Source organism: Aaosphaeria arxii, assembly GCF_010015735.1.
Source record: "Aaosphaeria arxii CBS 175.79 unplaced genomic scaffold BU24scaffold_5, whole genome shotgun sequence".
NCBI classification, from domain to species: Eukaryota; Fungi; Ascomycota; class Dothideomycetes; order Pleosporales; genus Aaosphaeria; species Aaosphaeria arxii.
In genome coordinates this window covers 2,195,384-2,222,330 of record NW_022983478.1, presented here as the reverse complement: position 1 = coordinate 2,222,330, position 26,947 = coordinate 2,195,384, and the positions used below count along the sequence as shown (strand labels likewise).

General features: G+C 50.8%; 12 protein-coding genes across 12 annotated transcripts; 7 read left to right on the top strand and 5 right to left on the bottom strand.

Annotated features, from left to right (window-relative positions):
- Nucleotides 1–700: 700 nt before the first annotated feature.
- Nucleotides 701–2,729, bottom strand: BU24DRAFT_393179 (lipase/serine esteras-like protein). Its single transcript, XM_033525188.1, has 3 exons — nucleotides 2,315–2,729; nucleotides 1,958–2,258; nucleotides 701–1,909 (listed from the first exon to the last, which is right to left on the bottom strand). Exons 1-3 carry the CDS (start codon nucleotides 2,383–2,385, stop codon nucleotides 896–898), a joined length of 1,386 nt encoding a protein of 461 aa, XP_033383274.1. The 5' UTR covers nucleotides 2,386–2,729; the 3' UTR covers nucleotides 701–895.
- A 153-nt stretch (nucleotides 2,730–2,882) lies between these two features.
- BU24DRAFT_442134 (uncharacterized protein) lies at nucleotides 2,883–5,217 on the top strand (the record flags this gene model as incomplete). Its single annotated transcript, XM_033530504.1, has 3 exons — nucleotides 2,883–3,212; nucleotides 3,267–5,129; nucleotides 5,182–5,217. Exons 2-3 carry the CDS (start codon nucleotides 3,288–3,290, stop codon nucleotides 5,215–5,217), a joined length of 1,878 nt encoding a protein of 625 aa, XP_033383273.1. The 5' UTR covers nucleotides 2,883–3,212; nucleotides 3,267–3,287.
- A 56-nt stretch (nucleotides 5,218–5,273) lies between these two features.
- On the bottom strand, nucleotides 5,274–6,246 carry BU24DRAFT_451854 (Pcc1-domain-containing protein). Its single transcript, XM_033531148.1, has 2 exons — nucleotides 6,053–6,246; nucleotides 5,274–5,979 (listed from the first exon to the last, which is right to left on the bottom strand). The coding sequence occupies exons 1-2, from the start codon at nucleotides 6,094–6,096 to the stop codon at nucleotides 5,691–5,693; spliced, it is 333 nt and encodes a 110-aa protein (XP_033383272.1). The 5' UTR covers nucleotides 6,097–6,246; the 3' UTR covers nucleotides 5,274–5,690.
- Nucleotides 6,247–6,368: 122 nt separating this feature from the next.
- Nucleotides 6,369–7,261, top strand: BU24DRAFT_423849 (uncharacterized protein). The gene is made up of 2 exons (XM_033528356.1): nucleotides 6,369–6,855; nucleotides 6,936–7,261. The coding sequence occupies exons 1-2, from the start codon at nucleotides 6,599–6,601 to the stop codon at nucleotides 7,078–7,080; spliced, it is 402 nt and encodes a 133-aa protein (XP_033383271.1). The 5' UTR covers nucleotides 6,369–6,598; the 3' UTR covers nucleotides 7,081–7,261.
- Nucleotides 7,262–7,735: 474 nt separating this feature from the next.
- On the top strand, nucleotides 7,736–9,005 carry BU24DRAFT_451852 (uncharacterized protein). Its single transcript, XM_033531147.1, has 2 exons — nucleotides 7,736–8,310; nucleotides 8,368–9,005. Exons 1-2 carry the CDS (start codon nucleotides 7,983–7,985, stop codon nucleotides 8,706–8,708), a joined length of 669 nt encoding a protein of 222 aa, XP_033383270.1. The 5' UTR covers nucleotides 7,736–7,982; the 3' UTR covers nucleotides 8,709–9,005.
- Nucleotides 9,006–9,813: 808 nt separating this feature from the next.
- Nucleotides 9,814–11,675, top strand: BU24DRAFT_393175 (acetyl-CoA synthetase-like protein; the record flags this gene model as incomplete). Its single annotated transcript, XM_033525187.1, has 4 exons — nucleotides 9,814–11,049; nucleotides 11,103–11,344; nucleotides 11,393–11,555; nucleotides 11,607–11,675. The coding sequence occupies exons 1-4, from the start codon at nucleotides 9,826–9,828 to the stop codon at nucleotides 11,673–11,675; spliced, it is 1,698 nt and encodes a 565-aa protein (XP_033383269.1). The 5' UTR covers nucleotides 9,814–9,825.
- Nucleotides 11,676–11,695: 20 nt separating this feature from the next.
- BU24DRAFT_423846 (uncharacterized protein) lies at nucleotides 11,696–12,435 on the bottom strand. Its single transcript, XM_033528355.1, has 3 exons — nucleotides 12,354–12,435; nucleotides 12,154–12,278; nucleotides 11,696–12,098 (listed from the first exon to the last, which is right to left on the bottom strand). Exons 1-3 carry the CDS (start codon nucleotides 12,400–12,402, stop codon nucleotides 11,994–11,996), a joined length of 279 nt encoding a protein of 92 aa, XP_033383268.1. The 5' UTR covers nucleotides 12,403–12,435; the 3' UTR covers nucleotides 11,696–11,993.
- Nucleotides 12,436–12,589: 154 nt separating this feature from the next.
- On the top strand, nucleotides 12,590–15,253 carry BU24DRAFT_423844 (apses-domain-containing protein). Its single transcript, XM_033528354.1, has 3 exons — nucleotides 12,590–12,706; nucleotides 12,823–13,294; nucleotides 13,357–15,253. The coding sequence occupies exons 1-3, from the start codon at nucleotides 12,656–12,658 to the stop codon at nucleotides 14,994–14,996; spliced, it is 2,163 nt and encodes a 720-aa protein (XP_033383267.1). The 5' UTR covers nucleotides 12,590–12,655; the 3' UTR covers nucleotides 14,997–15,253.
- Nucleotides 15,254–16,384: 1,131 nt separating this feature from the next.
- On the top strand, nucleotides 16,385–17,833 carry BU24DRAFT_349228 (uncharacterized protein; the record flags this gene model as incomplete). Its single annotated transcript, XM_033523595.1, has 3 exons — nucleotides 16,385–16,671; nucleotides 16,739–17,511; nucleotides 17,571–17,833. 3 exons carry the CDS (start codon nucleotides 16,385–16,387, stop codon nucleotides 17,831–17,833), a joined length of 1,323 nt encoding a protein of 440 aa, XP_033383266.1.
- Nucleotides 17,834–19,650: 1,817 nt separating this feature from the next.
- On the top strand, nucleotides 19,651–21,015 carry BU24DRAFT_463665 (Phosphotyrosyl phosphatase activator; the record flags this gene model as incomplete). The annotated part of the gene is made up of 1 exon (XM_033532151.1): nucleotides 19,651–21,015. The coding sequence occupies one exon, from the start codon at nucleotides 19,651–19,653 to the stop codon at nucleotides 21,013–21,015; it is 1,365 nt and encodes a 454-aa protein (XP_033383265.1).
- Nucleotides 21,016–21,358: 343 nt separating this feature from the next.
- On the bottom strand, nucleotides 21,359–22,093 carry BU24DRAFT_348026 (glutathione peroxidase 1; the record flags this gene model as incomplete). Its single annotated transcript, XM_033523550.1, has 3 exons — nucleotides 21,359–21,703; nucleotides 21,785–21,900; nucleotides 22,051–22,093. The coding sequence occupies 3 exons, from the start codon at nucleotides 22,091–22,093 to the stop codon at nucleotides 21,359–21,361; spliced, it is 504 nt and encodes a 167-aa protein (XP_033383264.1).
- Nucleotides 22,094–23,904: 1,811 nt separating this feature from the next.
- Nucleotides 23,905–25,885, bottom strand: BU24DRAFT_463663 (uncharacterized protein; the record flags this gene model as incomplete). The annotated part of the gene is made up of 5 exons (XM_033532150.1): nucleotides 23,905–24,454; nucleotides 24,509–24,751; nucleotides 24,804–25,667; nucleotides 25,727–25,783; nucleotides 25,839–25,885. The coding sequence occupies 5 exons, from the start codon at nucleotides 25,883–25,885 to the stop codon at nucleotides 23,905–23,907; spliced, it is 1,761 nt and encodes a 586-aa protein (XP_033383263.1).
- Nucleotides 25,886–26,947: the final 1,062 nt, after the last annotated feature.

Sequence of the window (26,947 nt, the reverse complement as noted above, 5' to 3'; positions counted from 1 at the left end):
GTCGTTGACACATATTTGCCAGGACTCGAGGAATGCGATCTGTTTGCTTTCGTAGTGTTCGGTTACGGATAAAGTCTGACGGAAATAAAGTCAACAGCAAGACACAAGATCCTTTTGGCCCTGCCATGACGAAGTCACCATCCTCACTGGCCGAAGAAGGGTGCTTTTGGCTCATCTACATCATCTGTTGATATAAATGGGCTTTTTCGAGAGATTTAATGCAGGTCGACTTCGTCTCAGTGTTGCATTAGTCAATGCGATACAGACTGGTGATACCAGACTTTCAGATCTAAATCCTGATATTTGGGTCATACATGACTGTAAATATCGGGAATTTCCTTGAGATCATCTCACTTTATACCGTACTTCGCCATTCTATACCACCGCCTGAAAGTGGTATGCTACGATGTCTGTCGTTGACCACAGCTTGGGCTTGGATTGAACTTGGAGTCCTTTAATAAGGATCGCCAGTCGTGGGTAGTCACCGTGGGGAAGTATAGAAGTCGGTCGAATCTGCCTTTCATGGTCTCGGGCTAACAGCTTCCTGCGTAAATGGTATCGAGAGAGTGGGCGATGGAATGATACCTACCTAGGTAGGTACTCAATCCCACCCAAATTGTGATGGGTTTCGGTGTTATCGCTATCGAGGTCTTCTACGTTCGTTAGGGGTGATTGTTTTGATCAATGAATGTGATAAATTCGTAACGTGTAAATACTAGGTAACTTAATTCTATCAATCTACGGGTATGGGTTCAGGATATCATAAAAAGCATAAACTGTGCGCGATGTTGGAAATCATTTCCCGGAAAATTGCGAATCAAATGTTCCGCGACGCCGTTGCTGCTAGAACGCCAATATTATTGAAAATCACAGTAAAATCAGCCCCATGTCAATTTTAGAGCTGGAAATTGTCAAGCCAATGCCTGAATACGATGAAGCCCTCGTGGAACGCACTTCTGTTCATGCGGCGAATGATCGCAGCATGGGAGTGGCGGACGTTGTGGATATACACAGGGTGCTTTTGGAAGCCAACGTTGTCCAATGCTTCAACCATAGCAAACTGGTCCGGAGTCAAGGCTAGTGTTGGAATTTCGGGTTTCTTATCCCGCTTCTGTTCTGCTAGCGAGTCTTTATCGGAATCGTTGTCCGATGGCGGCGATGTGGTCTTCGGCATGGAATGTGTCCTCGTAATTTTGGGCGACTGGGTAGGAGATGTCATTGTCTCGCTGCCGTTAGGGAGGTACTCTTGTTCGTGTGTGTTGTTGATGTTCTCGAAAAGATCTTCCACTTCGCCCCGAACCTTATTCAGGAGCGGAATGCGATAGCCTCCAAAATCAACGCCGGCCTTGCCCTCCTCATGTAGCTTGATACGCTGCCGACTTCGGACTGATTGAATTGCTGAATTGACCAAGAAAACAGTAGATCCAATTGGAAGGAAGACCATCAAGAAAACAGCGAAAGGTATTTGTCCAAAGAAGTTGCGCGTGTTCTGCGATAGCCGTTGTGGGAAGGCAGGCGCAACATCTCGCTTCTTTATGGTGAACGGGTCATCTCCGTCCACTATGACCGGCTCATATCCCTTTACGTAGTTAATGTCCAGATCATCCATCTTGGCGAATGGATCGGTTTGTGAGATGCCAGCCGTGTAGTAAGTCACCGTCCGGTCGTTTACTACGTTCGCATACAAACTTCGGTGTTTGAATGCCGCGAGCGCCCGAATAAAAATACTCGTTGGGTCGGCAAGGACAGCAAGAAGTGGCTTGCCGGTGTCTCTGAACGTGTCAATTGTGAATAACTGCCTGCCGCTCATTGAAAGCGTTCTTGCACCCAAAACGTTCCAGACGTGGTTATGCGTTCCTAGCAACGGTGTGCGAACGCCGAGATGTGGAGTAGCAAATGTGGTGAAGTTCTGTGACTGTTAGTCTTCCATTGTTCGATTATCCAGGGGGGACCATACAATCGGCTGTATCTTGTCGAACAGCCCCCTGTGATAGAGAAGACCGATCGCGTAGCGAGATATAAGCCCTCCAAGAGAGTATCCAATGACGCTGATCTTCTTGATGTTGTTCCCATTCTTGTTCAGCTCCTCCAGATGCTCTTCTATCTCATGCGCCACGCGTTCTCCACCGAGCTCAATGCCATCGTAGGTAAAGCTACCAGCATTGCGCTTTGGGATAAATATGTGTAATTTGTCTTCTGCGTATCGTTCGCGGAGGGCGGCGCTAAGGTTTTTCAGATGCTCTGGATTTCCCCATAGACTAGAATTCCATTGTCAGCGCATATCATTTGGACTCTGGTGCTATCGACCCCTTACCCATGAACGAGAACACAGAGATGCTCTGCGGAGGAAGGAGTGGAGGTGCTTTTGGCGGCGGCGTCATCCATTGGGAGTAAGTATAGGGAGAAGTGTAATAATAGGTGTGGAGCACAAAAGGGAGGTGGTTTGAAGGCGGTGGCCCGTTTATCTATTCAAAAATGTTGTCCTTTTCTTCGTCCGTTTGAGGACGGCCTTATCGGAGAACCGGCTCAGCCTCAAATACCACGCATGAAGAGAGCTGATACGACTTTATGAGCGATCTCGCATTCGGCAAGATAATCATCCCGAATGGAATGCTGCCAGTATAATAAATAATAAGTGAAATAGACTACCCGAATGAAATGGCTTGAAAGTGGGGGATTGGATCGTTGAAAGTGTTCAGCGATTCAGAGATATCGTCTATTAATTCCAGATCTTCCCTCCCTCGTCGCATCAGGTTGATGTCATGTCCCTAATTCCGCTGCATGACCCTGGCCGGGCGCTTGGACCAAATCTGGACAAAGCACATCCCTGTCGCTTGGCGTGTTCCTGTCTCTGGTTCACTGAACTTACCTTTCACTGAAAAGGAAAACATTCACGTTCACAGCCCTGTCACTATCACTGTCACATCGGCTGCCACATCAGAGCTTAAAGCTGAAGCTGTAGAACCGGATACTTGCAAATGAACGAGGATCGGCACGCGTTGTATCGTGTTCAGCTATAGCCCATGGATCCATAATCTTGATATTCATCTCACCAACGCGCAGACTGGGCGCAATCCAGTCAACACTTAAAATTGGCTTCTGCTTCGAGTTGGCCTAATGAGGCATTCTTGATAGTCCATGTTCTCGTATCTGATTCCCTCGAACTAATACAGTTCGCTGGTTAGGAATCGTCAAGCCTATCTATACATCCGGTAGGTCCAGATCCAGCCTGGCATGTCTATTGCCTCTCACTCATACATATCAAGATTTGGAACTTCACTTTCACCATGTGGCCTTCACTTTCATCCTTCAGGCCCTTTGGAGGCGTTGCCTGCCCTGCTGGCGCCAAGTGCGAAGCCATCAACTGCTTGTTTTCTCATGCTCCTACACCACCAAAACCTCAAATCATTTCGTCGGAGATATCTGCTCCGGATATTCAAGAGCGCGAGCCTAAGAGATTGAAGATCGACGACAGCGCGAAGAAATCGGTCCCATCATTCCCTCACCCGAAACCTACCGTCTTCACAGGCTCGCTCGTCAACAAAGAAACATCGGCTCTTGGACACAAGACTATCACCGGTGCAAACCACGACTCTACATCGTCAAAGTCTCAAGACCAAAAATCTACAGTTCCAAGGTCTGTGATTAAGACCGTCTCTCCACCACCTAAGACAACCGGTGCAAAGGCAGCCGTGCCTGATCCGGAGGTCAAACTAGCTCCACGTAAGTTAACTAAAGAGCCTGCCCAGCTCGCAAAGCGTTTTACATTACTTAAGGCACTTCGCCAATATATGGTGCCTCTTAACGATAAAGTTTCCAAAAGCCCAGATCCCGCCATCAAAAAGCTTCGGTTGACCGACAATCAACTGAATAAAGTTGCTATTGACGAGGAGGCAAGGTTCGGCGAACAGCACGGAACTGTATACGAGAACGTTCTGAAACAACGACTAGTCGCCCTTAAGAAGATGACCGTGGACACTTGGGTGAAGGAGAGACAAGTCGCAACAGCGCCCAAGAAAAGTGTTGAGCCCATAAAAGAAAAGCCGAAACCCGTAGAGACAGGATTATCAGAGAAAGAGGAGGTTGCTTTTCTTTCACATCTAAAGTCTTCGCAGGACGGCCTGGATGCGCATGGTTATGTTACTAAGTTACCGACCCAAGCCGAGCTGGACAACACATGGCAGACGCTTGCAGCGGCTGATCATTGGGAGAAATGCGACAGATGTAACACACGCTTCCAGGTCTTCCCCAATCGGCGAGAAGAGGACGGTGCTTTGACGACAGGAGGTCGATGTAAGCACCATTGGGGAAAGAAGATGTGGCCAAAGACTGCAAAGGGTCACATGCCGGGATCATCAACATGGACGTGTTGTGGCCAGACAGTAGGGAGTGAAGGTTGCACCACCCACGAGACCCATGTGTTCAAGGTTTCTGACCCGAAACGTCTGGCAACAATTATGCCATTCGTGGAGACCCCAGAGAACGCTAGAGCCGATCCTCACGCCGCCATTTGCTTTGATTGCGAAATGGGATATACCACCAAAGGGTTGGAGCTGCTGCGCGTTACAGCGGTGTCCTGGCCGTCACACAAGCCTGTGCTAGATGTCTTAGTTCGACCACTAGGACATGTCCTTGATCTAAACACACGGTTTTCGGGTGTTACTTCTGAACAATTTCTTGGTGCTCCTGATTACGACGCGAAGAAGCCCTCGTTTGACGCAAAGAATCTCCAAATCGTCGACTCGCCTCAGTTTGCAAGGGATCTCTTCCTGTCTTTGATATCCCCAAGCACACCCTTACTCGGTCACGCACTTGAAAATGATCTCAACTCTATTCGTTTGATACATCCCGTCTTCATCGACACGGTCCTGCTCTATCCTCACTTCAAAGGGCTTCCAATCCGCAACTCACTTCGGGGGCTCGCGAAGACACATCTTAACCTCGAGATTCAGCAGGCAGGAGCAGCAGGTCACGACAGTTATGAAGATGCACGAGCTACTGGCGAGCTTATCCGGTATAAAGTTGCCACTGAGTGGAAGAAAATGAAGAGAGACGGCTGGACGATCAGTGAAGATGGATTATTACCCCCAGTGCCGTCTGGCACGCCTCCAACACAGTCGACTACATCTGTTCCGAAAGAGTCATCTACAGGAGGAAAGCGTACGCGTGATCAATTTGAAGGAGAGGACGAAGACGAGGATTCTCAGGTTAATGTGAAGAGACAAAAGTAAAGTCAACGATCTTTCATACTTGAAATTCACTTAAAGTTTTCGGGGGGCACTGAACTAGGTCGATATAGAACTTCATGTAATACTGGTGGCGTTGGGTTCTGTACTGAACGCTCGACGAAGCGTCGTTTTGTCTATTGTGTCGAAGATACCCTATTCAAATCCTTGTAGCGATCAAATCGCTTGATCTGATATCTCTTGGACTTTGCTCCAATCTTCACCATTGTCCTGCATCTCCAAACATGCCTCGGTTTCGTAGTATCATATGCCTTCAGCACCGCCTTCAACGTGTCTAAAATGCAACTTCCATACCTGTTGGCCCGACACGGGAGGCCTCCGTGCGCACATGCGCGTCTGGTTCCAACATCTTGGGTTTTGGGAAAGACCAAGCGGCCTCGCGTCCCACAATATCTCAGCAATCCTCAATTTTTTTTTCTTCCAAGCATATCTTCTGTCGTCTCTTCATCCCTTGACCAGTCCCTGCACCCCATCCAATGGCTCGGTGACAGGCGAATCGTACACATCAACATCCAGATCCTTCATCACGTTAACGACAACTCCCACACTCTCGAAGAAGCCGTTGACCGCAACTCTGAGCATTCTATTTGTGCTGGCCTCGTAGTTGACACGAAGAACGTTATCATTTGAAGCAAAGGTGCGGCGGACTAGTGGGGAGAGCTCTTTGTCGACAGAGAGGGCGCGGAGGGCGGTGGAGGCGAGGGATGCGGTTGGGAAGGGTATGTCGATGGCTCTGGAATATTCTAATTAGCTTCTGCCATCATGAATGACAATTTGGTCCAAGATAATTAAGTGTATGTGCGTACAGTTTGCAGGGGAAGTCATCTTGTTTCTGTTCTGAAGCTGCCATGGCGCCGTTTCAAAGAGAGAAATGCTTGGAATTCGTACTAGGGAAGATAGAAACAGAGACGATTGTGTTTTGATATCCAGTCCAAGCCGGCTAGTCCTGCCAATGCTCGATATGCGACTTCTTAACAGATTGAGACGTACATGATTCTTCAATGATCGCGGAGTAGAAACGCGTTAGAGCCCCTCGCACCCCGCAAAATCTGTATCCGGACTAGCGCCCGGAATGGTACCAGCAGTCGATATGGGCAATACAATCACATCGTCATAGTGCATCATCATTTAGACTCCTACCATCGATGAGCTACTTATTGGTCATAATGTTCTTATACTTCTCCTACGCCCAATCTCCGCATTTAAGAATTGCAAGATCTGCAAGTTTGCTTCAACCTCCTTGACAACTTCAATTGGACATAATTGAACCCACATCACATTCTCAAATACATATACATCACTGCATATATTCCTATCAAGTGACCTTCAAGTCATCAAAGAAACACAACATCATGGCTCAACCCTCACCCTCCGAGTTTCTCACCTTCTACCGCCGCACAACGCTCTCAACCTCTCTTCGATACGCCACCGCATCAACAACCAGCCGCTCAGCAACACTTCGACCTGTCCAAGCAACATACGCACGGCAATTCACCCTCACATCACGGAATCTCAAAAGTCAATACCACGAAGATGAGCATGCCACGAAGAAAGTGAAGCAGGGCGATGCACATGACGTTCAATCCAGTAATGCCAAGGCGGGAATTGAGTGAGTTGATACTCCACCTCCCATCTCATTGAATGTATATATCGTTTGGAGAAGAAGAAATCGATGCTAACAGATCTTAGCAGTGCGAAGAAGTCTGGGACAGGCGGCCATGCTACTGAACAGAGAGATTCTGCGGGAGGAAAGGCGAAGGCAAAGAGGGAGCATCCCGAAGCTCCTGATCCGGCTATTGGCATGCAAGATGAGAGGGGTGGAAGGGGTGCGTAGATTGATATGTGGTGTATGGATGGAGAGCATTATTGTAATATTAGGAGTTGATATGTGCTGCATTGTACTTGGTCCTGAATCTTGAATTTCACGATTGATGACATCTGTTGGATGTTCTTTGATGTATACCATACTATGATTGTAATAGTCTATGATCGCCGAATCTAAGAATAAATTAGCAATAAGATGTCGATACCGTATGAATTTCTGGGAAGAGGGTTACTAAAAGGATGTACGCGTAGGAAAGCTTCCTATTTGTACGAGTAGATTGTTATGATTGTTCGAGTTCCGTAATGCTATCCATAATGATCATCCTTATGTGTATCGAGTACCTCTCGCATTCACAGTACTTCTAACTGAACACACTCACTCATAGCATTGGTTTAGTATTTCGGTAATTCCATAACTCCGTCTATATCCTTGCGAACTACATACGTCAAAACTGGTGGCCTGGGCCACGTACAGTTCCCTTCGCTTAATCTTCAGCTGAACCTCAGCCTGCCGCCCATTGAACGGGGGATAGAAGCAGCCGAGCAGCCACAGCGAGAGTTTGGCCAATCGGACACCATTCGCTCCCCTTTCCACAGCCATGTGTGTGGCTGCGTTCGTCATGTTGTGATTGGGATCCAGGCTGCGCCCCTCAAGCATCTCCTTGGTATCGTACCATGCAGACATCGAATATGACGTCAAATGGACCCTGTGGGCGTTTCTGCGTGCAGCATATCCCTAGTTGCAATTAATATCCTCTTATTTATGTTCACGATCCGCAAGCTCTGGACCCTTCTTTTCGCACGGCCACACCCCTTCACAAGATCTACAACAGGACGCCACTTCAACACCATCTACAAAAAAGACGCTACCCCAATAACATCTACAATTCTGACTACAACTTACAAATCACTATGCCTTTTCCAATTATGCCTCCCTTCTTGATTGTTTTGATTTACTTTGTTTTCCATTGGAAATCTGTCTCATCACTGCCAACTCTCAGCCCTATGACACAGAAGGCTGATGATGAAGCGTCTCACAATGAGTTACCCTGCCACAACAGCAGTTCAGTAGCTCATGCAAGCGAGCAAAAAGACCCAGAATTCCTTTCTACGACCACATTCGGGGTGTTCTCAGTTCTGCTGGCCTTTGCTTCGCTTGTTGTGGCCGTGGTCGGGGTCATACAATATCGCAAGTGCCGAAACAATCTGAATCAAGTAAACAATCCTGCCAGCTTTGCACGTAAGCATAATTTCCCAAGAAAAGCATATCAAGTCTTTTGCTAATAGCTGGTATCAGTTCAAACAATCGGTGCACCCCAAGGCGCGATACCACCACCACTACCAATACCTTCTCTCCCACCTCCACATTTGACGCACCATGGCGACCCATCGGCCGTAGGGGCATCGACCGCAGTATGCGTTGCTCCATTGACTGGTTCTCAGCAACCTGCTGCATCTGGAGTGCCGGGCACCAATAGCTCGGAGACTCTTGTCGCTGTTGGCCTCTCGCCGCCGCCGAGCAAGAAGAAGGCCACTCGTCCTCAGCGTCCACCACTATCTCCTTTGCGCCTTCGATCTTCGCTTTTGCAGGTCCAAACTTTGAGGATGGCGGCGTGTAGCAGAACGACTACTATGTAGTGTGGTTATAACGTGGCTGTTCTAGAGGCATTGAGATGGGATTCGGGTTTTATGTGTCCATTAGCGTGGCGTTATGGGTTTAAAGCGATTGACTTGCACTATGGTTTTCAGGTTATTCCCTTGATGGGATTTTGGCATTGTTTTGTACTACTATGCATGTAGACCTGATGTTTACAGCGATACCTTGGGAGTTTGGAATCATCCACCCGGATAGATTTATGAGAGCATAGGTAGCTATTAGGTAGAAGATAAAGACACTTTATCTGATCTCGACATGTGTATTTTCGAACCATTTCCTGGTATTGAACCGACACCCTCTCACCTTCTTTTAGTATGGAAGATCGAAATCAAATAGCCTACCTGTGGTTGGAAGTCGGCAACATCATTGATCGCCGAGTAGAAGATACGAGTAACTCGTACCTCGGCTTGTTACCCCAGCACTCCCCCGCATCATGTACAAGCGACCCCTAGTTAGCCATTGGGAAGCTACGAGCTTCCGCGCGACCCCAGTAAATGGTGGGCTCCGTTCACAATTGTTCACAAATCACACATCCCAATCGCTCGTTAGTAATTCCCTGTTGCAGTCGCAATCATTGTTGGACCTAGCAACGGTGGCATCAATTGGCCCGACCGGGCTTCTGTAGAAGCGAGGTCTAGAAATACCCAAGGTAGCTACCTCTCAGGCCTGCAACATGGCTTGCTTTTTGGATTCGGAATCAAATCCTTATAACTACAATTAAACATCCACATCTCGCCCGATTGTCAGACAAAACGTTGGGAATCCGACTTTCCCTGTACACCGCGATCTACCTAATAAGTGGAGCTCTGTTCGTCGTGCTGTACCTTCTTCCGGCAGTAGTTGCGGATGTAAGTAAGACAATAATTCTCCCACCTATTGCCAAACTGACATAGCTTCGCGTCCAGTTTGCAGGGCATTTATAGCTCAATTGGCGACTATACGAGTCGATTGCACTTGCGACGACTGTGCCCCTCTCGAGCAGATTCCGTGCGGCGTTCATCTATATACCCGGGAACCCATCATTGAATTTCCCTCGCAAACAATAATACAACAAACCCACAAACCTCCTCTAAGACAGATTCCCTCGCATCAGCCAAAATGGTACTCAAATCGCGCTGGCAGATAGACATCCCGCAAGTCTCTCTTCCGACCTTCATCTTCGAATCGCCCACCGCCGAGCTCCCAACTACGCCGCACTTCATTTCCGCCAAAGAGCCCGACAAGCACTTCCTGTCCATCGCAGACTACCGCCTCTATGCGCAGCGCTTCGCATCTGGGCTTCTGCGCTCGGGTCTCCAGCAGGGCGACCGCGTGTTGCTCTTCTCGGGAAACACACTCTTCTTCCCATCCGTCGTGCAGGGCGTCATCATGGCAGGCGGCGTCTTCACCGGCGCGAACCCCACATACGTCGCCCGCGAACTCGCATACCAATTGAAGGACTCCGGCGCGCGATACCTCATCTGCGCGGAGGGAAGCCTGGATACGGGCATCGCGGCCGCGAAGGAAGCCGGGCTCACCGCGGACCAAGTGTTCGTTTTCGACGACGGCGTCGCGACGTTCGAGGGCAGGAAAGTCGAGAAGAAGAGCGATTTGGGGACGCTGCGGCACTGGACTGCGCTGTTGGATACCGAGGAGAACGGCCGCAGATACGCGTGGCCGGACCTCCGGACGGAGGAGGAACTCGATCAGGTTATTGCGCTGAACTATTCTAGCGGGACGACGGGCGTGGCGAAGGGCGTGATGATAACGCACAAGAACTACGTTTCGAACTGCATGCAGCAGATTTTCATCGCGGAGCAGCATCCGGAGTACGAGGCGAGGAAGAAGACGCAGCGGGGTTTGTGCTTTCTGCCTATGTACCACGCGATGGCGCAGGCTGTCTTCACGGTCAATTATGCGGTCGTTAGGAGCCCGACCTACATCATGCCCAAGTTCGATTTCCTCGAGATGTTGCAGTATATCCAGAAGTACCGGATTACTGACTTGACGCTCGTGCCCCCGGTCGTCGTGGCCATGGCGAAACACCCTGCGACGAAGAAGTTCGATTTGAGCTCTGTGTTGAACGTGGGTAGTGGTGCGGCTCCTCTGGGACGCGAGGCCTGCGAGCAGCTTGAGGCGTTGTGGCCGGATGGCAGGGTCAATGTCAAGCAGGGATGGGGTATGACGGAGGTGACTTGTGCAGCGACGACATTCAGTCCTGCGATCCGTTCCGATAGTTTCTCTGTAGGCGAGTTGCTGCCGAACGTTGAGGCTAAGATTGTGCTCGACGATGAAGGCAAGGTAGAGGCACCACAAGGCGAGAGGGGAGAAGTGTGGATCAGGGTAAGGGACTCTTGTTGAATAATCTCTGTATGTGAAGACTAACATTCCAATAGGCACCAAATCGGATGAAGGGCTACTGGAAGAAACCTGAGGCAACCAAGGAAACCATTACTCCAGATGGGTGGTTGCGAACGGGTGATGTCGCCTACGTTGACGAACATCAACACTTCTTCATTGTCGACCGCAAGAAGGAGTTGATTAAAGTCAAGGGTCTTCAGGTTGCCCCTGCAGAGCTCGAAGCTTTGCTGTTGGATCACCCAGACGTGCAAGATGCTGCAGTGATCGGTGTCACCGTGTAAGTTTTGTTGAGGGTCGTTCTCTCTTCGGTTTCTAATATCCACAGCGATGGCGAGGAATATCCACGAGCATATATTGTACCCCAGTCGCAAGATAAAGCTACGCCACAGGCGGCCAACGGTATCAAGTCTTGGCTGGCCGAGCGCGTCTCTAAGGCGAAGCGACTCGAAGGTGGAGTGCACTTCATTGATGCCATTCCAAAGAACCCGGTAAGTCTATCCAAATCGTCTCTGGAGCGGAGGGAAACTGACAAGTTCTAGTCTGGTAAGATTCTGCGAAAGGAACTTAGAGAAAAGGCTGCGCGGGAAAACAACAAATCAAAGCTCTGATATATTGCGTACGTAATCAAGGATTGTCATGATCGATATTGGCCAGAACATAAGGGCGGGAATCTGCGTGTACCGTGTATAGAATATCTTTAGCATTGTTACCATCAATATGATCATTTGTAGCGAGAACGCTCTCATTTGACACCGGCTCCCACAGCGGCTCTTCTCGTGTTGCAATGAATTGGACACTCAATGGCGTTAAATTTCGTGCATTTTGGTATTCGAGTGGATAAGCTGCGGATATATACAAGCAGCGTTCCTCTGGCTCTCTTTGGCTCTCTGGAAACTCCGCGGATCCACCTCTTCTGATATCGTGCCTCAATTGCTCCTCTCTCCGCCCTTGGCTGCCCTCAACTCGTCCATCTTTGCGACACGTAGCTTGAACTCGTCGTATTGGCATTTCTCGTATGAATGGCGCTCGTCCTGCCCACAATTAGCTCCGGCCGGTGATCCTCGGTTACAAATTTGACGTCCGTACCACACACTTCCAGGGAAGGTAGAACTCGTCTTGTCGACACCGGTTGAGGGGGATTAGAAGATGTGCGCATGAGTCTCGGTAGGGAATTGGCAATCTCGCCGCGCTCATTTCCTCGCGGGTGGCCTCTGTGAACAGTTGTCAGTCGTGTTGTCTTCACCAGATTGTGCGGTCAATTGGATCCGGATGCGTGTCACACTGACTTCGGGGTTCAAGACCAACGGTCTCTTTTATCTTGTCTACGACAGTCATAGTGGCGGTGGACGATATGACTCTTCAATTGAACGAGGTGATGGGGGTTGAAGGACTGGTAGGTGGTACTGGCGAGAGATGAAGTGAAGTCGGTGGTTGAAGCTAAGATTCACCGATGCTTGGCATGATGGAGAAGGGGAAACGCCGGTAATGGTGAACGCGACAGGCGCGTCTCCCTCATCGCGAGATCACACTTCTCATCTACACTCTATCTTATCACAACCCACGGCGCCATCGCCCTGGCAATTACAAGATGCCACCCCCACCAGCTGATGGCAAGGTGTACTCGGGGACGTACAGTAATGTAAATATGCAACGCCGTTCTTGCTCCCCATGTCTGTTTGCTTGCGTGCCCGTCAGCTTCAGCACATCGTTCATATTGAAGACTTATTCAAGGTCCACAAGCTCACGATTTTCTAGGTCCCCGTGTACGAGATGACAGTGAATAATACCCTAGTCATGCGCCGTCGCGCAGATGACTGGATTAATGCGACCCATATCCTCAAAGTTGCAGACTTCGACAAGCCAGCAAGAACCCGCATTCTCGAGCGCGAGGTGCAAAAGGGTGTCCATGAGAAAGTGCAAGGAGGATACGGAAAATATCAGGGAACATGGATACCACTTCATGACGGTCGAATGCTGGCCGAGCGCAATGGAGTACTGGAAAGGCTGGGACCTATTTTGGATTACATCGCTGGTGACAGGAGTCCACCGCCTGCTCCCAAGCATACAACCGCTGCTTCAAATCGACCAAAGGCTGCACGACAGACGGCAGCAGCAGCTCGACGAGCGAATAACAATAAAAACAACAAACAGCAAGTCAATAACAACGCTAGCAACGCTAACAACACCAACAATGGTAATAATGTGTATTCGCTTGATGGCATCAATTGTAGGAGAATGCTCTTATTTATTCCCGCCTGCAATTTGAAACAAGGGCTGACTGTTTTGCAGCATTTATCACCAATTCGCAATCACAGGTCTCGCAGATTAGTGAAGACCCGTACGATGATTCCGTTCTACAGTCTCGATCACAACACTTCCGCGACGAAACCCCTGACAACGATACTGTTGTATCGGAGTCCATGTTGGGTGACCACGATATGATGAATTCGCAGTATTCGACCGGTAGCCGTAAACGCAAGCGCGGTGTCGACCACATGTCAATCCAGGACCAGCAACACCAAATTTGGGCCGACGCACTCCTGGACTACTTCATGCTTCTCGATTCGGAAGAAGGTTTCGTTGCCCCGCCAGAGCCACCGGCGAATGTCAACCTGGATAGGGCAATTGACGAGAAGGGGCACTCCGCCATGCACTGGGCGGCCGCGATGGGTGATCTGGAGGTTGTGAAAGAGTTGATACGAAGGGGCGCACGAATAGACTGTCTGTCGAACAACCTGGAAACCCCGCTGATGCGTGCGGTCATGTTCACAAACAACTACGACAAGCAGACCATGCCGAGCATGGTTAAGATATTCCAGCAAACTGTTGTACGAAAGGATTGGTTCAACAGCACTGTTTTTCATCATATCGCAGCCACGACGGCTAGTACCAACAAATTCGTCTGCGCACGCTACTATCTGGACACAATAATCAACAAGCTCTCAGAAACATGGCTGCCGGACGAGGTGACTCGTCTGTTAAACGAGCAAGACAACAACGGAGACACAGCTGTCATGATAGCCGCCCGTAACGGAGCCAGGAAATGTGTCAGGAGTTTGCTAGGACGAAATGTGGATGTAGAGAGACCGAACAACAAGGGAGAGACTGCGGACGACCTCATCCGAGAATTGAATCAACGTCGACGGATCAATGGCAGGCCCCGGCAGGCATCTTCTTCACCATTTGCGCCACCGCCTGAACATCGTTTGAACGGCCATTCGCAGCTGGATGGGCCGGGTTCTGGTCAATTGATTCCGGTCCCCTTCCCGAGCATGTCACTCCGTGAACCGGTCCAATATCGATCGCAGACAGCATCACATCTTATGACGAAGGTAGCGCCAACATTGATGGAGAAATGTGAGGAGTTGGCACTAGCATATGAAGCCGAACTACAGGAGAAGGAAGCCGAGTCTGTGGACGCAGAACGAGTTGTGAAGAAGCGTCAAGCAGAGCTCGAAGCCACGCGGAAGCAGGTGGAAGAACTTCGCGGAATCAATAACGGACTACATATTGACCTCGGAGATGATGAAGTGGACAGGGCGCAAGAAGAGGAGCTTCGAACTTTGATCGAAGAGGCAGAAAGCTTGCTCGAGATCGAACAGAAGACGGAGCTACGACGATTATGCAACATCACACCACAACCCAACAATTCACAAATGGATCTCCTAGAGAAGCTCAGACTGAGTCTGCTATTACATAAAGCGCAAGTGGAGCGCAGGGATTTGGTGAGGGAAGTAGTCGCGAATCTGTCGGTCGCGGGCATGGGCGAGAGGCAAGGCGTTTACAAGGCACTGATCGCGAAGGCCATTGGCGAGAGCGAGGAGAATGTCGAGGCCATTCTGCCGGACATGCTGAGGGAGCTGGAGGAGGCGGAGACGCAGGAACGCGCCGAGCGAGCGCGGGAAGGGCTCGAAGGTAGTCCTTTGTAGGCTTCAAAGACACCTTGCCCCCTTTCCATATCTTCCTTCTTTTCATGGGCCGCGGTGTTTGTTGACGAAAGAGAGGGACTTGAGTAGGATTATACCCCCCTTTTTTGGACGGACGATCTCTAGCTGAAGAAAAGCTGCGGATTCTGTTTTCTCCTCTTGTAACGATTTATCATATCACTTTGTGAGCTCAATGAATGGCTACCTTTATGAAATAATTCTTTTCATTATTGTATACCAATGTACCGAGTAGTTACGTGTAAAAGCATATGGTGCGGGTGGTGTAAAAGTATTTCCTAATGCAGCCTGGCGCCGCAAGCGGCGAAATGAACCCCCTTGAGCCAAGACTTTGTCTGCCAGAAGAGACGTTGTCTGAAAGACTGAAACTGAACAATATTGGAAGAATGACTAAGAGATACCTGAGGAAGTGTGCAAGTGGCTGGGCTGGGAGTTGTCATCTGTCATACTCGTACGTTGGACGCGCGTGAGTTATTGTAATAGCCATATGCCGCTTTCGAATGCCTCCTGATTCTTGGAAGAAGGGTACCTAGAGTTGAGTAGAAGAGTAGACTCGGACTTGTTGTATGTACACAGTACGGATCAGGTGCAGGTGCAGTTGTTAGAGATAACGGAGGGTCACGGGGCTTGATGGCATGTGGTCATTCACTCATTCTTTGCACGGAACAATACAGGCTACGAGGTACAGAGTATGTCTTTGTACCCCAATCTGCAGCCTGACGTTGTTGTACTTTCTTTTTCGAGAGACTGCGGCCTATCCACCGTACGGCATTCTGTCATTACACATACAACAGCACTAGAATAGTAACCTACTGCGCCTAGTTCGGGTGTCGGCTAGTGACGCGCAATTCGAGTTACTGGAAGCGGATCTTGTCCAGTGTGGAGTCGTGGGAGTGTCAGTGGAAGTTGTGTGTGAGTGCGCTCAGGCCCGCCGTCTCTCCCGCGCTACGATTCGCTAAGATGGTGACCCCTTCTTGTTCCGACGACCGCTGCGGCGTGGCCTATCTACGGACTCCCAGAGACATCAGCAGCACACTAAGCACGTATCGGTATCGTCGTCTGCAGTTGACTCCACCTGGCCTACTGTCGCCTCAGTCCCTCCGCAATCCGCTTATATGCCTGGCGAATCCATCCCGCTCAGGAAGACTGCAGCGTCCAAACCCTCCCCCAACCATTCCGACCTCGATTCTTCCGCTGCAGACCGAGACTCCCGCGCTTTCAACAAACCCTCACATTCTTCAAGAGACTCCTCTCCATTCTCTGACTTCCCCCGGAACAAACAGGCAGATTATAAGGGGAATCTCAAGGAACCCCACAGCCCGGACACCGGTTCAGACCTCGAATTCGACGATTGGGATGAACACGACGCAGCCATGCCGTCTGACCTGAGACCTGACCTGGATGGAGACGGAGAGCACGCTGTTGCGCCTCTCCTTGGACACAAAGCAGACGATGAAGGCCACTCCGGCGAAAGGGGATTACATAGGCATTCGACTTTCCACGAACGCGACCCCGAGACACAAGCGCGATACGAGACTCGGAAACGGTACACGTATGCGGGTATTTTCCTCGCGCTGAGCCTGATCAGCTTCACGGTCCAGACGGAGACGGCGGTATATATTCAGCATGAGTTGAAATGGAATAAGCCATATTGTATGCTGTGAGTAGTACTTTTCTTTCGAAGACTCGATGGGGAAAAGGATCATCATATGCTGACACAGGGGAAGGTACATGACCCACGGTTCATGGGTTCTCTTATGGCCAGTACAATTACTCCTTCTACGTTTACAGCATTGGGACACGCCATGGAACACGTTCTGGCGCCGACATGTCCAACTCCTCCGCCAGACGGCTCTCATGGTCCAACACGGGACTCTCCATCCTTCTATTCGCCAATCCCAGGCATCCCCTGTGCCGTACATGGTCAAGATGACCGCATTTGTGACTTGCGCACTTACAGTGGCTGGCGGAAGTTGGTACATTGCGGTCAACTGGACGACAGCGAGTGACTTGACTGCTATCTATAACTGTTCTGCTTTCTTCGCCTACGCCTTCAGCGTACCTCTACTTCACGAGAAGCTATGTATGAAGAAGGTTGGTGCTGTTGCTGTTGCAATTGTCGGTGTGTTTATCGTAGCATACGGCGACCAGACTCCCGCAAAGCACGGTAATCAGTCGGGTGGTGGAGCTGGTGGCGACAAGGCGCCTCCATCGCACGAAGCCGACCATCGAGCTCTCGGCAATCTTGTAATCGGCGTTGGAAGTGTCCTCTATGGACTATATGAGGTGCTGTACAAGAAGCTAGCATGTCCGCCCGACGGTTGCGCCCCAGGCCGCGGTATGATCTTTGCAAACTTGTTCGGAAGTTTGATTGGAACCTTCACCCTCTGTGTTCTTTGGATCCCACTTCCCTTCCTTCATTTTATGGGTTGGGAGATTTTTGAATTGCCACACGGGGAGCAAGCATGGATGATGGCCATCAGCGTCCTTGCAAATGCCAGTATGTCTTACCTTTCCCTTTTCCAAGCACATTGAAATCGTATCACTGACCCTCAACAGCATTCTCCGGATCATTCCTTATCCTCATCTCCCTCACATCACCTGTTCTCTCATCCGTTGCCGCTCTCTTGACCATCTTCATCGTCGCCATCGTCGACCAACTTCTCCCTCCTCCATTGAACTCTCCGCTTACGCCCGCTGCTTTGGTCGGTGGCCTTCTCATCATCGGCGCCTTCCTTCTCCTCAGCTGGGCGACTTATCAAGAAATGGACGAGGAACGCCGCAAGAAACTCGAGGAAAGCAGCAGCGACATCGATGACTAAAGTTTTTCCACCGTTGTCTTTCTATTCCATCAACCGTTCGTTCTGCATGGGGTAATCCCCCAGCCTGGCGTTATTCTCGAAATCCATGTATATCGGATTGACACCCGCTGATTTATACGTGCGTGCATGCATCTCTTTTGCATTTTACCTGGCTGGCTCTGGGTGGTTTGGGAAATAGCACATAATATTTCCTTCCCTTTCTGGGATCAATCTTTCTCTTTTCCTTTCTTGTATCCTATCAAGGTCATCATCAAGTGGACAACGATCCACGCAAATATTTATAGACGGTATATAGCGCGCAGCCTGATCAACGACGGGCGGAGATGCGCGCTCATGGCGGTATACCACTGGGGCATTTGAAAACCGGCGTTCATGATCTTCTCCTCCTTCTTGTTGTTGTTGATTTTCCCGAGAGGGGGTTGGGGGTCGGGATTTGGTGTTTGGGAAGGAAGAAAGAAAGAAAGATAGAAATATGTAGGTAGATTACTGAAATGAATCAACCTTCTCTCCTCGGACACCTTCGAGGAGAAACACAAAGACATATACACACACATGTTTGATGCGAGAGATGAGCGGATATCTCTGTGATGGCTAACAGTTAAAGACATGTCACTGCGCAGTTAGCCGTCCTCCAAATCCAAGACGCTTCGAATGCGAACCAACAGTTCAGTGCCTAAGCTGCGCCCTACCCTCCTCTCCCCTTATAAGCAAACCGATGCACAAGAGGTACTTCCATCCTATGTACCTTTGACCTTCTCCCCCTCGATCCCCACGCCCCCACGACACATTGCATCACTGCCCGTCGCCCGTCGCCCACCTCTGGCCTCGCTCGCCTAGCTCCCCCCGGTAGTTAGTCAAGTGGTGGGAAAAGAGAAGAGGCGAAGCGATATTGGACCTGACAGGGCCAGGACAATGGCTGCTGCGGGTGTGACGGCATGGCACTATGTCGTGCGTGGTAGCATGTTATCATCACGATTTGACCACCCCCCCCCCCCTGCTGTCATTGCCGGCCGAAGGAACCCTGTATCGCACATGTATGTACGGACGTTCACCGATCGCTTAGATATCTAGGTACTATGTATGCAATGCAGGAAAGCAGGCAGGGAGGCAGGCAGTCAGACATATAGGGTAAGGTAGGGTAGGGTAGCACGAAAACGAAGTCACTGGAGCCGGATTTCTAGAAGGAAGAAGGCGACGATCCGGGCCCTTTGAGCCGAAAGCGAGCGCAGGCGAGGGAAGAGTGATGGATGCGGAGGGATGAGTCCGGCACGGTTGGAGTGAAAGTGTCCGGGATAAATGGGAAACTGGAGGGCAAGGGGTGGGGTAGGGTAAGGAAGCATGTTTTTTCTCGATTGATTGGGGTTTCACGGCATGTTGTGGGGTTTTGAATCGTCGGGACTTTTGTGGATTTGAATAGAGGGCGATCTATTCTGCCTGTATTCAAAGAATGATGCCAGTGGTTGATATGGTGGTGGTGCCTGGATCCGGATTCCCGGTTTGGGAAAAGAGGCATTCTTGCTGCTTCCAGGATGTCCGTTGTTTATTTCTTTATTGTGAATCTCAGCATGTTTCAAAATGAGCGATTTGTGCGGAGGATTCAGGAAGGTGATCAAACGGGTTGATTGATAGAGGGATGGATGTTGATATTGAATGTTGGTGTTGATGTCGTCGGACGGGGACTCGGCCCGCATTTGCCCCTCTATCGAACCCTTGACTGAGAGCTTGTCCCACCGTTTCCCTAAACAAGCCAATTCACTCAACCTCATTCAATAACTACAAACTTTACGATAGCAATCTCTTCTTCTCAACAACACGCGATGACGGCACCACAGGCGGCACCCCCGTCGCATTTGACGACTGCATCTCCTCCGCAGTCAGCATCCGCTCAACAAACAACTCCAGTTCCCGACCTAAGCGCCAAAATTCCCAAGCTCGTCCCCCGCAAACGCACCCCAGGCTCCTCCGCACTCTCTCGACGCCGCGGCGCTCCCGAAGCTGAGGATGGCAGCTCGCCAGCTCCTCCCACGCCCGCTCTGCCCTCTCCTCCAGATCTCACGGGTCACGACTTCGTGAAGCCCAGCCGGAGGATACTTGGGCCAGAAGACCACGAGCGGTTCCTCAACAGCGATACGTGCAAGCTGGTGCAAGCATGGATATTCGGGATCTCTGACTCCGTCCGCGACCGCTCCGTGAGCAGCGTGCCAGACTCAGACCTCACGCTCACGATCCGCAAGATCCTCCGCATACTCGACGAGGCGGAGAAGGTGCTGGAGCGGTGTCCGCCCGAGGACACGGGCAGCCGGTTCGGAAACCCAGTGTTCAAGACGTTCCTCGACGAGGTGGCGAAGCAGCTGCCAGAATGGCACGCGCAGCTCGGCCTCACGGACGTCTCGCTCATCGAAGAAGTCTCGACGTACCTCCACAACTCGTTCGGCAACCGGTCGCGAATCGACTACGGCTCCGGCCACGAGGTCAACTTCTTCCTGTGGCTGCTATGCCTGAACCGACTCTCCCTCCTCCCGCCCGCGACTTTCCCCGCCATCGGCCTCGTCGTCCTCCCCGCATACCTCGCCCTCATGCGCAAGATACAAGCGGCATACTACCTCGAGCCCGCGGGGTCCCACGGCGTCTGGGGCCTTGACGACTACCAGTTCATCCCGTTCCTCTTCGGCGCCAGCCAGCTCGTGGACCACCCATACATCACGCCGAAGTCGATCCACAACACGCTGACGCTGGAGGAGTGCAGCAAGGACTTCCTGTACCTGGACCAGGTTGCGTTCGTGAACTCGGTCAAGAACGTCGAGGGCCTGCGGTGGCACTCGCCGATGCTGGACGACATCAGCTCGGCGAAGAGCTGGGCGAAGATCGAGGCGGGCATGCGCAAGATGTTCGTCAAGGAGATCCTGCACAAGCTGCCCGTCATGCAACACTTCCTCTTCGGCTCGCTGATCCCCGCCGTCGAGGGCATGAGCACCGAGGAGGAGTGCGGGCAGGCGGACGACGACGACGCGCTCGAGGGCGGCGAGGTCAAGGTGTTTACCGACGAGGCGGGAAAGAGACACGTGCATGCGAGTACCGGGTGGGGTGACTGCTGTGGTATCAGGGTGCCCGCGGCGATTGGCGCGGAGGGCGAGGAGAGGAAGGCTGGGGGGAGGGCGTTGAGGAGAGTGCCTTTCGACTGATTGATCGATCGGTTAACGAATTACTTTTCTCATTTATTCATGACGGCTCTTGGTGTTGAAATTATACGAATCAAAATGATAGCATAGGGAAAACTGGAGTTCTCGGTACCGGTGGTATGGTATGGCATGATATGACTTGGTTATGAACAGACGACACAATGGGATAGACAGAGCGTTTCTTTTCCTCTTCCCAATGAACACGGGAAGACAGAGAGAAAAGCACAGATAGACATATAGAACACCTTCACACAAAAAGCATAGCAGAGCTTGTCAAAGCAACTGAAGACAATTTTTCAATTAAACCATTCCAAAGAACGACCGTCCCATCCACATTAACACAATCTTACTTCTGCGCAAGCGCCTTCTCGATATCCGCCTTCAAACTCTCCGGCTTCGTCGTCGAAGCCCACCTCCCCACGACCTTGCCGTCCCTGCCGACGAGGAACTTCTCAAAGTTCCACTTGACACGCTTGAGGCCCATGAGGCCCGGCTTCTCCGTCTTGAGCCACTCGAACACGGGGTCCGCGGCGTCGCCGTTGACGTCGATCTTGCCGAGCACGGGGAACGTCACGCCGTAGTTGACCTGGCAGAAGGACTGGATCTCGTCGTTGGAGCCTGGGTCCTGCGAGCCGAATTGGTTGCAGGGGAAGCCGAGGATCTGGAAGTCGGGGTGCTCTTTTTTGAGGTCCTGGGTTGGAGGGGGTGGGGTGTTAGTTTGGTGGGTTACGGAGGGGAGGGGTGCGGTGGGTGGGTGTGGTGTGGGACGTACCTGGTACAGCTTCTCAAGGCCGGCGAACTGGGGCGTGAAACCGCATTTCGAGGCCGTGTTGACGACGAGGACGACCTTGCCCTTGAGGCTTTCGAGCGGGAACTCGTTGCCCTTCTCTGTGCGCGCGCGAGGGCATTAGCTTTCGTGTGAATTGGCCGTGGGAGAATGTGGAGGTGGAGAGTGCCTGGGGCTCTTCGGGTTGTGGAGGAGGAGGAGGAGGAGGAGGTGGTGGTGGTGGTGGTGGTGGTGGTGGTGTGGTAACGTACTGTCTTTGGGCTTGAAGTCGAAGAATGTGGTTGCGGATGCCATGGTGGTGATGTAACGTCTAGGTGTCTTAGGTGCTGCTACTACTCGGTGGCGTGTGTGGTTCAGTAGGTGGACTGGACGTTTGCGAGGTGTCGATGTTGGTGTTGGTGATGTTGTTGTAAGAGGTGTAGAAAAGTTGATGTTGTTGCTATTGCTGGTATTGAAATATCGTAGGCGCGCGGCTTTAAGGTTGTTTTGGTAAGCAGCGGCGGTTCTGGAACAGAGGGTCTGGGTGGTGGAGGGTTTGAAAGCAGAGACGATGGCGAGAACCCGCGAGGGGCAGTGCGACAGGTTTGTCATGTGAAACGACCTTTTTCTTTACACTTTACAGGTATACCTTACTTTGGTTGGTCAAGGCAATGGATGGTGCAGGGATACAGGTATGGAATAAGTGTTGTGTATGGTTCGAGTATGGTGGGTTAGGACTGGAAGAGGAGATGGTGCGAGTCGTGCTATCTGACCTCGGACGAAAAAAAGGAAATAAAAGAAATAGCTACTCGGAGGGTGGGCAAGGATTTAGATCAGATCAGATCAGTGCACTCCGTAGTTGATGGTGATGGTGATGATGGTGATGATGGTGATGAATACGATTAGTATACAGCACCACGATCGTGTCGATATGGCGAGAATGCACTCTGTCTGTACTTTGGTATATTGACCTGGAGGTAACTGGTGGACTTGAATAAACCCTCAGAGCATACAAACAGTTACGAGTTACGAAAACGATAACCCTCGACAGGTGCAATGATACTGTGATAACTCTACCTCGTAGGATGAGATGAATACAAATTCGAGTAATTGTTACGAGTAGCAAGGTCAAGTCAAGATCAAAAAGGTGACCCCTCGGACCCGAGGTGGGGCAATGGACGTAATGACGTATCCCTAGTGCCCGGACCTGGTCACGGATCGAGCATTTCTCGCGAGCTCAATCCCTTCCCTTCCCTTGCCAGAATATCCGTGTACGCCGTCAGTGGCCGTGTACACTGCAAATACCTTGTAACCATGCGAGGACGGGGGTCGACAGTCGACTATTCCCACGTCTCCCAATCAATGCTCTCGCAATACACCAACGCTTACGTGGTTTGGGACAGCAAAGCCGAGGTACACCACAGACGGACCGAGTGTTAGAAGTCATTAATCCTTCGCTTCGTACCGATAGAGCATGCTCACACATTCGAGCATCTTTAAGAATATTGTACCAGATGGATGAGAAAACAATAACAAGAATATTTCACTAGACATGAATCTACTTCTTCCACACTCCTACTCCTCTCCCCTCGTTCGAATCGTGAAGCAACTCACTCATCGATCCGTTACAGCCTCTCGATACATTTTTCCTTCATCCTTGAAACAAGTGTCCATCCATCCGTACGCCGTTGTTGACTACAAAGGAAACTAAGCAGCGCAAGGCTGATACAATCTCTACTACTGATAGCGGCCGTCAAGCAATCATGCCCGCCAGGCTTTCTTTCTATACTCTCCACATACACTCCTCCTACTCCTCAATCGCGTGGCGCGATTGGTCCTGAAAGCTCCTGGCTCGGGCTTGGTTCCGTGTGTCCTTGGGCAGGCACAATGTATTCCAGTCCATGGTTCATCCATCCGGCTGTGGTCCATGTGGCCTCGACAGGTGGATCCGTTGTGAAGGTACTCCGGTTGTCGTGCTAAGAAATGTCCAGCATTCGTCGTGCCAGTGCGGAAATAAATAAAAAGGCGGGTCCGGTAGATCCAGTTCCAGGTTGAGAACAAACCTTACAATTGTTGAAAAGAAGGTTAGCGCAGCAAGGCGGACTGTCCCCATCATCGCGCACCTCTCAGCCGAGACTCTTCTTGTACTCAGCAGAGATCTCGTGCAGATCGACAACCTCCTTGGTGAGTTGAATGTCGTTACCGAGGTCGTTTGGTCCTCCGAGGTTGGAGAGTATGTCAATGATGTTCTGCTTCTTGTTCAAGAAGTCGTCCTGCAGCTGCCTTCGGCGCATCTGTGCTTGCTGCTGGGGAGTGGGCTTGGCCACCTTCTGACGCTTCTCGGTCCCCTCATCAGCGGTCGACTTGCGTTTGCGCGACATGCCTTTCCTGTTACCAGGAGCAGGCTGCACAGGCGGGGAGGGTTCAGTGGTAGGTCCTGTGTAATCGTGGACACGCTTCATGTGATCAAAGAGATTGTATCGTCGAGGGAACCCATTACCCATGACAGACCTTTCGCAGTCGGCGAAGTGGCAAAGATGTGGCCTTGACCCATGGCCGTGCATGCCATGTGCCTCTCTCTCGTGCCGTAGGAGACAGGCAGTCGAGGAGAACTGAACACCGACACAGACTTTCTTGTTGCAACGGAATGGCTTCAAGTGGGAATCCACATACTTGCTAATAGCAATGGTCAGAATCGTCTAGAGACGCAGCAGGGATCTGTATACTTACTCGTAGTTGCACTTCAAAGGTGTGGGCTTGTGGTTGCAAGTCGTTGTACCCTCATGCGGGCAGTGGTATTTGCCCGACTCATCTGGCTGAGCTTGATACAGAGGGTGGCTTCTCGCGACTTTGCCCTGTTCTTCCTCCATATTCTGTGCCTCGGCGGCATCAGACGGCGAGAGTAGCTCATCATCCTCATCAGGAATGGACTGTGCTGAAAAGCTAGTGGATGCAATCTCTGCCTTGTCGGCTCTACATATTCATTCAGTCACGTGTCTTGTCAAACATGGCCATTTAACATTACCTGGTGTCAACAGTTGGTGTCTGTTCGTACTCTAGCGCGGCAGCACTGGAAATGTTAATCGCGCTAGTAGGCGACATAACATATGCGCCGAAGCCCGACTCATTGGCTGAGGCTCGTCGCGAAACGGGAGTGCTGTTGTATGATGAGGTGTTTCGCAACGCGGCGGGCCGGACCGAGGTGTCAATCCGGGGCTTGTTTAGTTGCCGCTGTGGTGGGGCTGGCACATTGAACATGAGGTCAGATGGATCTTGGCTTGAGTACAGCGTAGTTTCCAGACTGTTGGAGGATTTCGGGTATGAGAAAGCAAATGGATTGCTGTAGGTGTTGGACTCTGTCATGCCCCACTGGAACGACATGTCAACGCCACTGGACGGGGTGAATCGGGGAATGCTGGTTGCTGTGAATTGAGAAAAGTCCTGTCCAGTGGTGTAGTTAGCAAAAGCGAATGAATTGTCTCCAGCATCCAGGTCGGTGGCCGCGGATGGAAGTTGCATATGGCTCATGTCTGGCTGTTGCTCGTGGAAAGCGCCGAGAGTGTCGGAGCTCAGCGTTGGCGAGAAGATTTCGCTTCCTAGAAACTGGTTGTTCACATGGCTCCTGTTGTCCTGGGAATAACCTTCGGCCCCTCGCCTGGCGGATCCTCTTTGGCTCTGGTACGCACTGTCCATACTGTAGACAGAGGCAGTCTCATGCTTCAGCTCGAAAGCTTCAGCTGTGTGCATGTCGCCTTCCGACGACGAGAAAAGAAATTCCGGTCCGTAACTGGTGGCTCCTGATACGTCCTCTGTCCACTTGGCAATATGAACGGCCTGGTTTGTAGAAAAAGAAAGATAGTCCGGCGGAGACGCGTCGAAACAAGGCTCGCTGAAAACAAGGGGTCAGTATCAAAACAAAAGCAAAACGTATGAAAGCCACTATATGACTGTAGGAACAAAAGAAACGCCAAGTTAGTATCCGATCCGACGAAACCAGTACGATGCCTATTTGTCATAATGAATTAGCACGAAAATTCGAGATGGTAGAAAGGGCACGCACCAGATGAGGTTGTAGCTTCGCTCAACATCGTCCATGAGGGGGACCATTGAAGAGCGTGTCGTGATTCGCTTGAAGTGGATGCGACAGTCAGGGGCCTATCCAGTGAGTATGGGCAAGAAAGATCCATCGGGAGAATCAAGGTTCCATGAAGGTTGGCCATAAGTCGTTGACGAAATCCGGAAAAGGGGACAGGGACAAACAGGGCTAACAAACCACAGGACTGGCCAGACAACAAAACCTTTGAGTGTAAACGCTAGATGTCAGTCTCAGATCAATGGGTTGGATGATTCGGGCAAAGTTTTGCCTTCATGTACGTACTTTGAGTCGCCTCCAATCCAAATATTGCTCACGACGTGGGCGATTTAGTCTAATGATAGTTACAGAACTGGCCTCCGGCTTGGACCATCCTAGGGCTGGCTTTGGATCCTCCTCCTGGGTGTGATATCCATTGGGCTCCATATAAACGGCAAGGTCAAGTCAGAATCCGGCTTTAGGGTTCTCCTCCAGGCATTGATGGATCCAGTACGGCGAGGAAGTCGAACAACATTTTTGATTGAACGACGTTCCCATCTTGCGACTACAGAAGAATGGTGTTGAAAGGCGACCCGCTTGCGAGTGTGCCATGCAGAGCAGGGCTTGGCACTGGCCTTGAACCTTAGTGAAGTCCGCTCGTGTGCTCACCGACTTTTCAGAAGCTCTAATGATATGCCCCGAGGTCGGCTTCGCACAAAGCGAACTGAGGATTGTCGAAATTATTGGCACTGCGTTTGCAGTCTAGCCGTGTCTACCATGTGTGCAAAGTCCTGGGGCAAATCGAATGGAAAATCCGGGAACGAAAAACAGAACAGTACAGAAACGGCCATGAATTCCGGATAGATCAAGGGATTCCAGGGCAATTGTCGTTCCTTTGGGATATCGCTCCAGTGGACTCCATGGGGATCCAGGTTAGAAGCCTGTGGTGCTGTTTTGGCGGCAAATGAAATAAACAGAAAAAGAACATAGACTAGAAGGAAAGTACATTATCGTCGCAACACAAGGTAAAGCAAGCAAAACGCAGCATGAAAGCAAAAACAGTAAACGAAAGAGTCGGGGTAAAACCGGTGGGCAGT

Bases quoted from the DNA above. Each gene is read 5' to 3' on its own strand.
- BU24DRAFT_393179 (XM_033525188.1), bottom strand. From the start codon at position 2,385: ATGGATGACGCCGCCGCCAAAAGCACCTCCACTCCTTCCTCCGCAGAG. The intron at 2,259-2,314 runs GTAAGGGGTCGA...ATGGAATTCTAG, and splicing joins CTCTGTGTTCTCGTTCATGG to TCTATGGGGAAATCCAGAGC. The intron at 1,910-1,957 runs GTATGGTCCCCC...TAACAGTCACAG, and splicing joins TCGACAAGATACAGCCGATT to AACTTCACCACATTTGCTAC.
- BU24DRAFT_451854 (XM_033531148.1), bottom strand. From the start codon at position 6,096: ATGGCAGCTTCAGAACAGAAACAAGATGACTTCCCCTGCAAACT. The intron at 5,980-6,052 runs GTACGCACATAC...AGAATATTCCAG, and splicing joins GATGACTTCCCCTGCAAACT to AGCCATCGACATACCCTTCC.
- BU24DRAFT_423849 (XM_033528356.1), top strand. From the start codon at position 6,599: ATGGCTCAACCCTCACCCTCCGAGTTTCTCACCTTCTACCGCCGCACA. The intron at 6,856-6,935 runs GTGAGTTGATAC...AACAGATCTTAG, and splicing joins AATGCCAAGGCGGGAATTGA to CAGTGCGAAGAAGTCTGGGA.
- BU24DRAFT_451852 (XM_033531147.1), top strand. From the start codon at position 7,983: ATGCCTTTTCCAATTATGCCTCCCTTCTTGATTGTTTTGATTTACTTT. The intron at 8,311-8,367 runs GTAAGCATAATT...AGCTGGTATCAG, and splicing joins CAATCCTGCCAGCTTTGCAC to TTCAAACAATCGGTGCACCC.
- BU24DRAFT_423846 (XM_033528355.1), bottom strand. From the start codon at position 12,402: ATGACTGTCGTAGACAAGATAAAAGAGACCGTTGGTCTTGAACCCCGA. The intron at 12,279-12,353 runs GTCAGTGTGACA...AACTGTTCACAG, and splicing joins CGTTGGTCTTGAACCCCGAA to AGGCCACCCGCGAGGAAATG. The intron at 12,099-12,153 runs GTACGGACGTCA...AATTGTGGGCAG, and splicing joins ACCTTCCCTGGAAGTGTGTG to GACGAGCGCCATTCATACGA.
- BU24DRAFT_423844 (XM_033528354.1), top strand. From the start codon at position 12,656: ATGCCACCCCCACCAGCTGATGGCAAGGTGTACTCGGGGACGTACAGT. The intron at 12,707-12,822 runs GTAAATATGCAA...ACGATTTTCTAG, and splicing joins ACTCGGGGACGTACAGTAAT to GTCCCCGTGTACGAGATGAC. The intron at 13,295-13,356 runs GTAGGAGAATGC...ACTGTTTTGCAG, and splicing joins TTCGCTTGATGGCATCAATT to CATTTATCACCAATTCGCAA.